At 36.5% G+C, this 14,626-nt stretch overlaps 1 protein-coding gene across 3 annotated transcripts; it reads right to left on the bottom strand.

Moving 5' to 3' along the window:
• Nucleotides 1-981: 981 nt before the first annotated feature.
• Nucleotides 982-10,123, bottom strand: LOC108095037 (homeobox protein onecut). 3 transcript variants are annotated; one of them, XM_017195927.2, is made up of 5 exons: nucleotides 9,973-10,123; nucleotides 7,385-9,128; nucleotides 5,249-6,159; nucleotides 2,911-3,083; nucleotides 982-2,644 (listed from the first exon to the last, which is right to left on the bottom strand). In XM_017195927.2, the coding sequence occupies exons 2-5, from the start codon at nucleotides 9,094-9,096 to the stop codon at nucleotides 2,222-2,224; spliced, it is 3,219 nt and encodes a 1,072-aa protein (XP_017051416.1). In that variant the 5' UTR covers nucleotides 9,097-9,128; nucleotides 9,973-10,123; the 3' UTR covers nucleotides 982-2,221. The 3 variants fall into 3 exon arrangements, with proteins under 3 accessions (XP_017051416.1, XP_017051414.1, XP_017051415.1); XM_017195925.2 differs by lacking the exon at nucleotides 9,973-10,123 and adding an exon at nucleotides 9,673-9,950; XM_017195926.2 differs by lacking the exon at nucleotides 9,973-10,123 and adding an exon at nucleotides 9,256-9,296.
• Between the last annotated feature and the right edge of the window lie 4,503 nt (nucleotides 10,124-14,626).

The following is a 14,626-nucleotide window of genomic DNA, read 5'->3' as shown; positions in this document are numbered from 1 at the left end:
TTGACTAGCATACACAGAGAGGCGCATTCTTATTGCATATTGCATATTATATCCTAAAGATATTAACATACTGCCCACTTTGATGGCATTTGAGTATTGTTTAAGCATTTGGTATTGTTTAAAAATTAATCATAATCATATTCATTTATTGCAGTTTCTTCCATGAAGTAAGCTATTTGTTATGGAATCAAACTTAACTGGTTTTTTTATTATTATTATTATTTAATTTAGCATATTTACAGTTTTATATTATAGTAACCCGACATATAAAGTATATCCTATTCACAATTTTAATCCGGTTCGCTTTGACATATTCCCGTTAAAACCAATATTTTATTCTATTGTTTTTATTGAAATATGAAGGTACATTTAAATCTTTTTAAGTGTGTATGAGTATTTTAGAATTAATTAGCGAATTATATAATTCTTTTTTTGATATATATGTTATCATGCACTGTGTAAATTAATTTGTTATGCTTTAAAAAATTTGACTAGATACAGTTATTATTTTTTTCTTGGGTCTTACCATTTACATTTCATTAATTTAATCCAATCTAATATATCTACAATCATACACACTTTTACTTTACCAATTACCTCCTGTCTATTTATCTAAGGCCAATAGCCGTTCTGCCATCATAAATTACATTATTACCAATGACTATTGTCATTATACAAAATTGAAGGCTCTCAAAAAATCGTGACTCAATACATTTCCTTACATTTACCGATTGGCCTAATTTGTTTTTAGACAAATCCGAAAATATATAGAATAAGTACAAAAAGCAAAAAACAAGTATTAACAAAGTTTAATTCGGAAAATAATTGTAGTTATATGTTGCTTTTTCCAAAAACTTATTTTAAAAAAATTGTGTTTATTTTTTAAAAAATTCAAAAATGTTGGTCTACAATATTTTTTTATTGTTGTTCACTACCTTTTATAAATGTTTAACTTAAATTTTAAATAAAAATGTTAATTTTTTATTATTATTTTGAAAAGATTTGCATGGTGAGGGGAAGAAAAAAAGAAAAAAAAAAGAATTCTTACGAATCTTTCTGCTTTAGAATTTGACTATCTGTAAAGTTGAAAAATAATTTATAATAATTCAAACAGGTAAAAAGGGTCTACAATCCACATTTTTAATCAATATTTTTAAACTAGTATGTATAGTTCTGACAGAAGTATTGGTCAGGTTGTCACTAACCAAGCAGGTTATTACACCCTTGCAGGGGATAGAATAACTGCGACCGCAGTATGGATGGGCATCACCCTCCCGCCATGTCAGTCTGTCTGTTTGTACGCAATCATCATATAGGATTATATGGGAACATTCGGAAAAATATATGAAAACTAATTCGATAATAGTCAAAGCTCATTGTTTTCTAACGTACACGCAATCGGATGAAGCAATCTAGTTCGATACAAGGTTTATAATTTTTTAAAGGTTGGTTAGCTGCCATATAAAATATTAGAAAATCGATAGGAAAATTCATAATATCTGTTTTTAACAAATCGTAATAAGCACAACTACTAAGGGTACAACTAATGCCCTTCATTTTTGGTATCTATGGATGAATCTAATCTTGTTGTTCCTGGGTTATTTTCCCAACGCTTTTATACTTGTTTTTTTGCTTTAATGTTTCTAGTTTTTATTTCGTGTTTACTGTGATTATAAATTTAAAAAAAAAAGGTATAGGTTTAGGTGAAACAAAAAAAAAAAAAAAAAAAACCTTTTTATAACATTGAATGTGGTCAATCAATTGCTGATGTTTCGAACCATTCTAAAATCAGTGAGCAGGCAATTATTAAAATGGACGCAGTAACTTTGTTCTTCGGTGCTCAGCAGACTATCATTACTTTTAGGTCATCCAAGCAACTGAAGCCCACGTCATCAATAAAAATATTGGACCCTCGATCGTGTACGACTTTTCGAAGCCCCTGGTTTAGATCAATCCTGTCATCCGATAGTCCTTCATTCGTAAGAAAATACTCCGAAGTCTTCTCATTGTCATATCCAGCCTCGTCGCTGTAGCTACCATTATAATCTGAATATCTTTTCTTGAATATACGACGGATATTCACTTTCATTGCTCTCATCGAAGGTGTGTGCGTACGGGACTGGGTGCTATCAAGAAGGCGGTTCCTATCAAATTTTGTCAATGACTCAGATTTATATAGCTCGTGCTTATTACACATTTGAAGTCTGCTTTGGCTATGCTGTCACAACATATCGCCGTTTGGGCCATTGTTATCCCCATGTTCATCGGGGTCCACCAGTTCGAAGTCGTGGCTGTCCAACTCTAGGTCCATATCTGTATCCTCATCAAAGGCTCCGAGGGGCGACATGGCTGTGGTATGAAGACTCGAGTAGCTTTCGTGGTTTAAACTTGTGCTCGAAGTCTGATTGTGATTGTGACTCTGATTTTGTGTACGACTTTGGCTATCGTCTTCGTCCTGCTCGTCGTGTTGCTGTTGCTGTTGGCGATTGTGCATTAGATGCAAAGAACTTTTGGACTCATCGTCCCGCCACTTATCCATCGACCTCCTTCGCGCGTTCATAAAGAAGTTACCCACGGTAGTTGGCTCTAGTCCCAACTGTCTCGCGATCGTCACTTGCATTTCCTTCGAGGGTCTCTTGGTCTCCTGAAAAGTTACAAATATTAAGATTTAAAAATCACTTTCTTTTTATTTTATTAAAAAATTATAATCGCTGAACAACTTTTGAAATATTTAGAACAAAATAGAAAGCTAGCTGGCCTTACAGTCATCACAAATATAAATGTCGTGGCAAGATTCTTTTCCTATTGGTTTGTTAGCTTGATCCTTATAATGTCAGAGGTAAAGTGTATTTATCTTCCCCTTCTAGTTTTGCCAACATTATTTAGTTTTGCTACATTATTTATACATACTTTGAAAATTGCTTGTAACGTTCGTCGCTGAAGATCAGTGAAAACCAATCTGGGCTTCTTTGGCTGAGGCATTTGCTCTATGTGGGGCTCTTCCTTTCGTCGACAATTAACCACGCTGTTGAGGGCAGTCACAGGTGCAGATGGAGATGTGGAGATAGATTCATCACTTGGAGCTGAGGTTGTGCCAATACGGGTTTGAAGATAAGCGTCATTCCAGAACAAAGTTGGAAAAGATAAATGTTTGAATGGTTTAAACTGGTTAATAAGCAAAAATTAAAATTTAAATAAGAATTTTCTTTTCAAGGCTTGACTAAGCAAGCAATCCTGTTCAATAAATAAAACCAATATTATATACCTCTATCAACTAGGTGTCCCTGGTTGTATATATACCTACATCTACTGCACTAAAAATAAATGCAAATTAAGATCGAATTTTCAATCACAATTTTTTTGTTATAAATTATTTCAAAATCATTTAAAAATGTGTTCTTCATGTTTTAGAGCATAACTGAGGGAACTACATTTTCTGAAAGTTCGTTTTGATTTCTTAAGACGGTATAGCCTCAAATCAGAGATTGGTTTTGTCTTGCTCTTACCCTTTTCACACAGAAAGAAAAATATACTTAGTTATATACCCTTACATTCATCAAATATGTCGAACAAAATACATTAGTCGAAAATATGGAAAATTAATAGAAAAATCGTCATAGTTTCGATGCACAGTGGTCGGTCTTGTTTGGAGAAGGCGACCAAAAATACTTCCAGTAGGAATATCGACTTGAAATTTTTTTTTGTAGGTATATAATAGCGTATGAATATTATATTTTAAATATCAGCACCATTAACGCCAAATATATCCCCCCTACCATCGTCTTTACCATAAAATCTTCAAAATTTGACTCCCAAATGCACACTACACTTTTTTTTTAAAGCGTTACTGACAAAAATTATATTTATTAAACACTTAATTTTGGTTAAAAGATTAACAAAAGATAACAAAAAATGATGACTAACATAAATTTAAAGTAATATAAAAGTAATATAAAATAAAAACCAACGAAGAACAACAGTCTGCGTCGAAAACTTGACCTTGAAAACGGTAAGAGAGCTTGAGATTTTTAATTATTATATACAATTATATAATATATACATTATATAATATTATACATTTGTATTACCTTAAAACATTCACAAATACCCTGATAACACTTATAAAGGGGGGATCGGGGGGCAACATATCTAAATCTCTACTTAAACAGACAAAATGACGATCACAATGCACAGAAAATTAGTATTAATCAAAATTAAACAATAACAAATAATAAATAATTCAAATTAAATTCAGTAAGAGAATTTATTAAAGTAAATACGTTGAACTTTAAAATCCATTTTAAATAATTGAATTCGGAGATAATTTGCGTACTTTTGACCACTTCCTTTCTTGTATTTTTAAAGAAAATAAGGAAATATTTATTTCTCAAAAACAAAAACAAAAATTTATTTCTCAGAAACTGCGTAAAAAACAGATTTTCATTTTTGTTTTAACAAATATTTTCATTTTGTTTTAAAGTGAAGTCGCATTTGCCAAAAATGCAAGAAAGAGTTTTATGACTTAAAGGGAATTCTAAGCATTTTTAATAAGCGCAGAAAGGCAGACACGTCCCCAAGACGCAATTGATACCACTTAACAATTAAAAGAATCAACCAAAGTAAAAAATTACAGGTTTTTATGACCCCAAATTAATTATATTACGTATGCCACATATCAAATGGCCTGTAAGGAATTGTATTTATTAGAATAAGCAGGAAGTCGCTAATTGATTTCCATGATTTATTTTCTTTGTTGCTAGTAAATTTTCAAAGAGCCAGCGCCACACATGTTTTGAAATAAATTTCGATCTCATGGCAATAGAAAAGGCGTTTAAAAAGGTCTTATTTTGATCGAAGATATAATGCAGTCTGTGAGAGGGACCTGCCCTTCAGACTATCCCAAAGTAAGCTTGGGTAAACACAAGCCAAATCGAATTTATAAACCATTTTAAGACTTTAACTTTACGAAATATATTACAACCACCAACCTATAGGGCCCTTCAGCACTTCTGTTTGAATAGTCATCGGGATTTTAAAGTTATCGTCGAGATTTTAAAGTTATCGATGCACTTGACTATGGTGTACCCCTTTGTCGATATCCTCGTATGTAGTTTTTCAGTTTATATAATATAAAATTTTGTTCGAGTTTCTGAAATCGAAACTTACCAGCCTGGTTTGATCTTACTTTGCGAGCAACGCACACAATAATTGGATGTTTTCTGTCGACCTAAGCTTTAATTGCACTCACCTATGGTTTGCCCAACATGTGAATCAAGATCTGCCGGCATTGTCGTTGGGGAACTACTAGATCCCACTGCAGAGCCAAGTGACACGCCAGCCCCCAAGGGCGCACGCTGGGGGATTTGGGCAGCGGCCATTCGTAGAGCCGACATGCGTTGGAACTCGGGCTCCTGGAGCCACTTGTACATCCTGCGGAACGTCTCGCGGCCGGACTTGAGCTTGGACCACGGCTTTGGGTTACGCAACAGATCGGACAGGGTGCCCTGCGACCGACAAAGGACGCGTTGAGCAAAAATCGCCTGAGGAATACTATACCGCTTAAGCTCGGCCGAGATGCGCTGCGCCAAGTCCTTAGTGTTGATCTCTTCCATGTCGCTGACGTTTCCTCCAGTTGAGGCCGAGGCCTTCGGCGTGGTAGATGCTGAAATTTTGGGTTGCTGGCCAACACTTTCAAATCCGTTTAGAAGGACCGATTGGGATTGCTGCTGATGGATGGCACAGACTGAGTGCGGGGCTCCATGGATGGTTGGGCTACACTGTTCGGCGTTAACGCTGCTGGTTTCATGCCCCTTTTCGAGAAAGTATTGTGCTCTTTGGCTCGGAGACACTCGCCCAGTTAATTTCACTCCGGGCACCGAATCATCTGTCAAAGGGGGCGGCGTTGGCGTGAGGGACACTACCACGGGCATATCGGCGGACAAACTGACAATAGTTCCGTTGCCATGCTTCCAGTTGTCCGGCTTCCAATCAGGTTGGCAGATGGGCTCAGCGGTTGGGGTAAGGTGTCTATTTGTGTGACTCCTTTCAGGCGGCATGTTGAGACGCGGCCTCCGATCAGTTGCGTTGTGAAACCGCGCCTCCAGTTCAGCCGGCATATGCAGTCGGACCTCCCGTTCAGGGTGCATTTGGAGCCAATTCCTTAAAATAAATTTTGCAATGTTAGAAATGTTATCACTTAACAATTTTGCATTTCAACAAGTTGAATATAGGGGGCAGATCAGGCTGTAAGGCACAGTGTAGGACATGCGTTATTGCTTAGACACCATAATTAATGTAAAGCTTGTTACAAATATTTTCTAACAAATATGCAACAATATGCTTATATCAATTGCAGCTCGAAATCCTGTAACCCGAAACAATTCTCCATAAAAACAGGACCCCAGCATCTAAGCTGGCAGGTCAGCAAACCACTCCTGATACAGTGGGGCAATAAACATTGAACCATATTCCAGAAACGACCGCAAACACACAATTGCCTAATGGCGTAGAAGAAATGCTGGTAACTATAACCAACACAATGGTGGCACTGCAGCAAACGATGCAGGAACTTATGCCCTCTCAAAATCTCCTTCTGGAGTTATTAATCAAACAAAAATCTGTTTAGTCAAACTTTACCGTGCTTAACGCTCAGTGATCCAAAAATTATTTAGTCCGTTGTAGGTCCCAGTTTTTACGGGATCCTAAACAGTTTTATAATTTTCTTAACACAAATACTGAATACTGATCAGGCAATAGCCGATCTGTTCGCCCAATTCTTTAAAAACAACGTACTCCACAGTGTCTCATTCAAGTAAGCAATATTTAGACGCCATACCTAAGTCAAACTTAATATTTCGTTCCACTCTAAACGAAAGCTCCCTACTTTTGGATCTTTAACGTGTTACACCAGTTTACTCCTTCCTTTCTTGTTTTTTTTTTACGATTGCTGTATATACATATAAATCAACAACTCTAACAAAATTAGTTATTTATTTGAAAAAATAAATAGGCGCCGGAATAAACCAAGCTACCTTCCCTTCTTGTAAGAAAACTTATATAATTAGCTTCAAAATAAAACGTTATTTAAAATTATGATTGTTTTTATTAGTGTTTTTGTGGTGCCGTTTTTCTAAAAGTTTCAGTAATTTTAAAATATTTTAATAAATTTATTAAATTAAAATTTATTAATTTATTATAGCAAAAGAACATTTGAAATTTTAATGGTGCGCCAATTTAAGGATAAAAAAAAAACCAAAAAATCATTTGGTTAAAAAGCCATATATGTAAACCATATAAAAATTTATGTTACGCAACAAAAAACCCTGTTGTCCAGCAAAAACTTGTTTTCATTTAAGCCTTAAACTCTAGTACTCTATGTACATACGTTCCATCGTTAACATCAGGGCCGCTGTCACCGCCAGAGATGTGATCAGAATAGCTAAACTTCTCTCCATTGACATCTGCGTCGCCGCTATCTCCTCCAGAAATGTGGTCGGAGTACGTGAACTTCTCACCGTTGACATCAGTATCGACGCTATCTCCTCCCGAAATGTGGCCCGTGTAGGTAAACTTCGCTCCGTTGACTTCGATATGTCCATGGGCGTGTGCGTGAGCTGTCGCTAAATCCTTTTTATGATCGGTATGGCTTAGTTGTATTTGGGATGAGCTTGAACCGCGTCCCGACACTGAGGCATGGACATCGCATGAGACTAGGTAGTTATTGGGCGGAGGGGAGATCATCGAAGCCAGCTTTTCATACGTCGAATAGGGTGAGTGGACGCCGCCCAACACGCCGAGACCCAAGTGCCCACTGCCCATAGGCACGGTGAGAGCAGAAAAGGAACTGCAATCGTTATTACTGCACCCAGAGGAAGTGGCGTTGCTATCAGAGTTGGAACCTGTTCCTGCAGGGTCGGCAGATTGGTTAGTTACCTCTGCACCCTCAACCACACCCCCTCCTCTGCCATTGACATCCGTTTCACCGCTGTCTCCTGCGGAAATGTGACCGGAGTATGCGAACTTTTCGGACATTGTTGATATTGGTGGAAGGGGCTGGATGGGGGTCAAAGTGGCATACGAAGTTTGACTAAATCCAGGCGGCGATAGTCGATCATTTACCGAAGTCAGCGTCTGATAGGAGTTGTGGCTAAGCAGCTGACCACGACTGCGCGAGTCTCGATCATCGTCATCTTCATCCTCAGCATCCCCCTCCGCATCCCCATCCGCATCTTCATCGCCATCCACATCCTTGTCGCTGTCCTGCGAATGGACAATGACCGACAGCACTTCTCCATGCACCCTGCCCAGCCCCACTTCCAGCTGGGCTGATCTATGGTTCAAGCCATGATGGGCCTGAGAATTAGTCTGGTGATGGGTATGATGGATCGTTAGGCCATACTGTTGCTGCTGCTGCTCCAAGACCTGCTGGTGGTGTTGGTTCAATGTAATGCCTTCATCGTGGCAACCGACGCAGTCAGAGGAGATTTCATCCAGTTCGTCCACGTCCACGCTAAGACTTGCATTTACGCTCGGCACATCCGCATGCGTTCGAATGTGCTTGTCCGATTGATCCAGAGCCTTGGTTTGCACAATAAGAAGCTCTTGCTTTATGGCCATCTCTTGCGACATTGAATCTACTGCCAGACCTTCCAAACTCATTCCGGACTCCACAAAATGCACTGGACTGCCATTGCCCATTCGCTGGCGATCCTGCTGGAGAAGTCCGAAAGGCAGAGGCATTTCCTTTGACTGCAACTGAAGCTGCTGGGGCACATTTTGATATGATGACTGCCTGACATTCTGACTCATTGCGTCGATGACCATGACCACAGAATCGGGTGCCGAACCTGATGCTGATCCTGATCCTGATGCTGATCCAGGGCGAGTCTTTTTGGCTCCACTTGTTCCGTCCCTCCTGGGGCAGGTGATCATGGTTTGCATGGACAATGCCAGGTCGTCACCGGTGTCAGTTTCTCTGGTTTCCTGGTGGTGAATCTGACCGAGGTTTCGGCGCTCAACATTAATGAACTCAGTGGCATCTTCAACAAGCTCCTCGCTGAATGTTTGATGGTCAATTATTTCATTGATTGACTCCATTCCTTTTTCGAGATGTTATCATTCAAGTGCATCTGCAATGTGAGAGGTAAACAAATTTTCAATTTATAAAAGACGATCAATTATATATTTATAAAAGTCGTTTAAAAAACTCAAATAAGTGTCCTGTTTTACTAATGGCTTATTAACCAAAAAAATTACCTATGTAAGGCTGGTCCTTAATTACATTTACATGTTTTTACCTAAAAAAAAATATAACATCTTTTTTCAATTTTTTTTTGGCACATTTTTTACATTTTATATTTACATTTACATTTTTTTACCTAAAAAAAAATATTACATCGTTTTTTTTAATTTTTTTTGGCACCTGAAATCGGCTATTTAATTAATTAATTTTGTTATTACTGCCACGGAATATTTTTGTCGTTGCCATCGCCGCAGACCTTAAGGGTTGCTTTATAAATACACAACCACACATAGATACAAAAGTATATTTTTGTGCGCACACACACATTCATGAGGCAGTGTAGGGGTTGCTGACATTTTTCTTATATCTTCCTTTTTTTACATATTCACAATTGGCTTAAATATAACTCCTGATCGAACCATTGTATTTACCTAAAGTTAAAATAGCCCCAAAGCTACATCTTTAAAAAAGTGGTTTCGTAACACCTTTAATATGATTGTTTTTAAAAACAATTTCAAAGAAAGCACAAGCACAAATCCCTTAAAGGATTAAAAAAAAACAATTTTGTTCACTTTTTCTTAAAACCAACTTTGAATTCCAAATGTCAAATAAATAATTAGAAATTTCTTCCAAGATAAGTGTGTATGACAATAACGGTAACTTTTGATTTGATCAACTTAACATAAGTCTATAGGCTGAGTCGCAACGACTCTGGCTTTTACAATAGAAACCTTCTGGTAGAAAATTTTCTACGCATGTACATGTATCCACATGTACACACATGTGGGTGGTTTTTCCTAAAGTTTGTTATGTGACCGCCGCGTTCCATCAAGTCTCGGCCTCACGCGAATTACACCCAATTCGAACTGAATGGAACCAAAACCAAACAGAACGGAACTGAAATGAAATGAACGGCAACAACGCACCACCATTGTGCTAAGGGTTGCCAGAAACAGATACTGCACCATAGACCAAAAACCAAAAACCCTACCCCTTCGGCTCGAGCATGCGCAATGGGAAAAACTTATCTTGCAAATAAACTTTAATACCTGCTGCGTTTGTTCTTTCAAATCGGGTTTTTTTGTAACGAACAATTTGCTAAAATGACCTAGCAATCAAAACAAAGTTTAAAGTTGTTCACTTTACCTAGCTCAGCCTGCTTTGAAAGCTTGATGTAGTTAATATTTAGTTTAGGGTAGATGCAAATTAAAATCACAGCTTAAACTAACTTCGGCATATTGTCTGAAAATCTACGAAGAAAACAAGAAGGAATGTTCAGCCTTATAATCACCTGCAAGTTAAAAACAGGCAGCATTGCTAAGCTGCCCGAGAAGGCAGTTCGTGTAAAAGTAGGCAGGGAAACTTAGGAAAAGCGCCATCTACTGTGTATTTTTATCACTTAAGGGGTTATATCCACTTGCGAGGCCGAAAAAATGAGCGTTTTTGTAAATTATTTCTGGAGAGGCCTTTTATTGTATATATACGTGTTGTATATGAAAAGTTAGATACTTTTTTGTAGTTTCAGAAAACATTTTCAAAAAAAAAAAAATATTGGTTTCCGTCGATCCTGTAGAGGATCTCTTGAGGGTCCACTTAAAAAAGGTGTTTTGCGGTGAGGAAGATATCTCTGATCTAAATTATAAGAAATACAAAAAACCAAAAGGATTACGTAAAGCATATACAAATACTGAATTTTAAAAAATTTTGATTTCAAAATTCCCCGCGTCATTACCTGAAAAAAATATCTAAGAAGAGCCTGTGAAAGTTTTAAGTCAATCGGTCAAGCCGTCTCGGAGAAATTTTACTCACCGACTTTGAAAACATAGTTTCGAGAAAAACGCATTAAAGTTTTGGCTACTAGTTGAACTACGTGTGAGACTTCTTTAAAAATACACTCATTACTCGAAAACTATTTAAGGGAATACTTTGAAATTTGCAGACAATATTCTTAAATATATATACATTCAAAATAGGCAAAAAAATTTTCGATTTTTTCAAAATTGCAACTGGATATAACCCCTTAAGGGGTTATATACCTTTTTTTTAAAAAAAAAGAAAATTTTTTTTGCTGAATCCTAAAGTATATCCCCTAGAGAACATTTTCCCAAATTTTTGAAGAGATCCGAATAATAGTTCGATAGGAAAACAGCGTTTTGAAGCGCGGTTCGTCACTTTTTGTAACGCAACGTAAAACTTTGAATGCGATTATCTCAAAGTCGTTTTTTTCCAAAAGTGCCTTTGCTGTGACCGCGATTGCACAAGAACTATTTGATCGATCTTCTTCATTTTTTTTTTTAAATATTCGTAATGATTGTGCCGAGTTCGTCATTGAATCAGTTTTTATGCGCCAATTTCGATTTTGCAGATAAGAATTTTTTAATAAAATTTTTAGATCTCGAAAAATCAACTTTTTGGAAAAATTGTTACTGTATGCAAAAAAAACCAAATATTCTTGAAGTAATTCAATGACGAACTAGAAATAATACTAAACTAATAAAAAATTTTTGGTTTATTGATCTCAGTTGACCCGCTGGACTTCCATCGTGGTCACCGCAAGCCGCTATATAAAAAAAAGGGTTATGAGAGAATTGCCATAACTTCGGAAGTTATTTATATTTTTATGTCCTACAACCCCTAAAATTGGCATTTTTCGTGCCTCTATTCCGTGCGGTAGATCGCTGTTTTCAGCTGTCTTTCAGGGATACATGCGTAAGAAACTTTACCAAAGCATAACCCGTGCGTAATCGGTTTAACAGGCAGTTTTGCGCGAGATTTTTGACAGATACGGTACTTCCCGAATGAAAAGGCAACAAAAAAAGCTAGAGAGTAAAGCAGCGGTGCTTTTTGTAGATGCTCTGTGCTTATGGGTAGTTCGCGAATAAGAACCGTGCATATGGGCTTCGATTTGCATGCGAAACAAAAACAATTTTGCTTGTTTCTTCATTACATCTCTATCCGTCGTCACTTTTCGCTGAACGCAATGTATTTTGTTTTTGTTTTTTCCTCGAGCACATGCACTGAAACATATTTTTCTGTCTGCGTTGGCTTTTGATTTATTTCGTGGTGGACCATCGTAAGTGTTATGTTCAATTTTTTGGCGGATCAAAATGAGTGATGAATTAGAGAGCAGTTTTTTTTAGCATAAACTTTAAATGCGAAGTACAATGCGTAATAAATAAAAAAAAACCAAAAATAAATATTTAAAACTTTTTTTTCTCTCAGTGCACAGCTGCGCACCAACACAAACGCGCCGCTACATATGTACACGTTTTCTTGTGGGAGTGTTAGTAAACGCACTGCCTTACACGGTTGCCAATTTAGCTTGTTTATAAGCTAGATTTTTAATAAAATAAACTAGAATAAGCTAAAATTTTCCAGTTTCAATGTGTATAACCGCAGATTTAACATAACATAACATCAAAATAGCATTTAAAACTAGTAAAGAATAATAAAGAAAATATATAATAACAAGTTGAAAGAGGTTTTTGTTAAAATACCCCCCCCCCTTCCAAACCCCCTTACCCTCGCACTCCACGTTTCACTCGGAAAAAAATTTATTGTTAAATAGTGCTCTACAGGCACTCAAAATGCCAAATTTTTAGGGGTTTACGGACATAAAGCACCGTGTGTACCACGTGCGGTAAATACGAGACCACACTCGTGTATAACTCGTGTATAGCTAACTTCACACGAGTGTAATCTCGTTCTTACCGCACTAGATACACAAGGTACTATTTTAAGAACAAACGTTTGTTGTGTCTATAAAAACATGTACTATCAATAAATAATAACATCAGTATCATAAAATAATTGCTACACACCTGAAAAAAAATCCAAAGTTCCCTCATTTTTTTCGCTCAAAAAGGTATATAACCCCTTCAGTCCAACATATCAAACATCTTCCAAATGGGGTTTTTAAACCACTTTCGAATTACTTTTCATCAAAAACTGTATGATGTAGCTGCCATGAGAAAGATTAAAAAATTTATATCAAAAATTCGAAAAATAAATATATGGGGTCTCCGGTGTCTCCTTTACTGCGTCGCAAAGTTCTGATTGAAAGTATAATACCCTATGCAAGGGTATAAAAATAACAGGAAATAAATTATAACGCCGTTGTTTTTATCATAGAGGCATGATTTTTATACCCTTGCAAAGGGGATTATAATTTCAGTCAGAAGTTTGAAACTCAGTAAAGGAGACACCTCATAAAGTATATAATCTTGATCAGCATCATGATCAGAATCGGAATAACTCTATCATATAGCTGCCATAGGAAAGATCGAAAAATATATTTATAAATACAGTAGAATCCGCTTATAGCGACTTTCAAGGGACCGACGATTTTTCGTCGTTATACCCGGAAGACGCTCTAAGCAGAAGGATTTAAGTGTATAAGTCGGGGTTTTCGTAGCAATACCCGGACGGACACTATAAGCGGAGTCGTTATAACAGGATTCTACTGTAATAAAAAAGATTATAACGTGTTTTTTTTTTGTATCCCACGACCATGATTTTTAGAACTTCTAGTTTTTTAAATACCCTTCAGTCCAGAAAAAAATTTCAAAACAAGAAAGGAAGCTGAATGTGCTGGGATGCATTTTGTGCAAATTTTGAAAGGGGCAAAAAAATGGAAAATCCGATTTTGCAAAAATTGTAAGGGGGAAAAATTTCGATTTTTTAGAAAAAATCGGAATCGGAATCAGAATCAGAAAATTTATTTTCTGAAATTTAAAAAAACTGGTATGCAACTTTGTTATATCTCTAGAAACATGAAAGAAAACACCTTCCTCGTCAAGATAAAATCGTTTTTGGCCATTTTATGCAGGTTTTACCGAAAAAAAGGTACGAAAAAATGGACGATCCGATTTTGCAAAAACTGTAAGGGGGGAGCCCATAAAAATTTCGAACAAAAATTATTTTCTGAAATTTAAAAAAGCTGGTATGCAACTTTGTTATAGCTCTAGAAACAATGGCCCTTATGCAGCGTTCCAAGTTTTACGCTAATAAATATACGTTTAATTTCAGTGTGACCGTAGGTTCGATATTATTTGATATCGATAGTAGGTATCCTAACATAAAATATTCACCTGGATAGCATCTAAATAGTGGAGTATTTATTAATAATACTTGATAAAAGGGATATTTTGGAAGTGCACTACACATTCTTTGTATGTTAACATTAATAACAAACGTTAAAGTTATTTTTAACAAATAAAAATCCATACTTAGCACATACATTTGGAAACTCGCGTAGAGCTCACAGTATACTGCCGAGCATGTATTCTGTAAATTAGGGTTGAAATAAAGTTATAAACTCAAATTACTTTGACTTCTTGAATAATTAAAATCTAATCTTTAGTTAGCTTCTAAATCTATAATGAC

The sequence above is a fragment of the Drosophila ficusphila genome, unplaced genomic scaffold (genome assembly GCF_018152265.1).
Source record: "Drosophila ficusphila isolate 14025-0441.05 unplaced genomic scaffold, ASM1815226v1 contig_220, whole genome shotgun sequence".
NCBI lineage: Eukaryota > Metazoa > Arthropoda > Insecta > Diptera > Drosophilidae > Drosophila > Drosophila ficusphila.
This window is presented reverse-complemented; position numbering and strand designations above follow the sequence as displayed.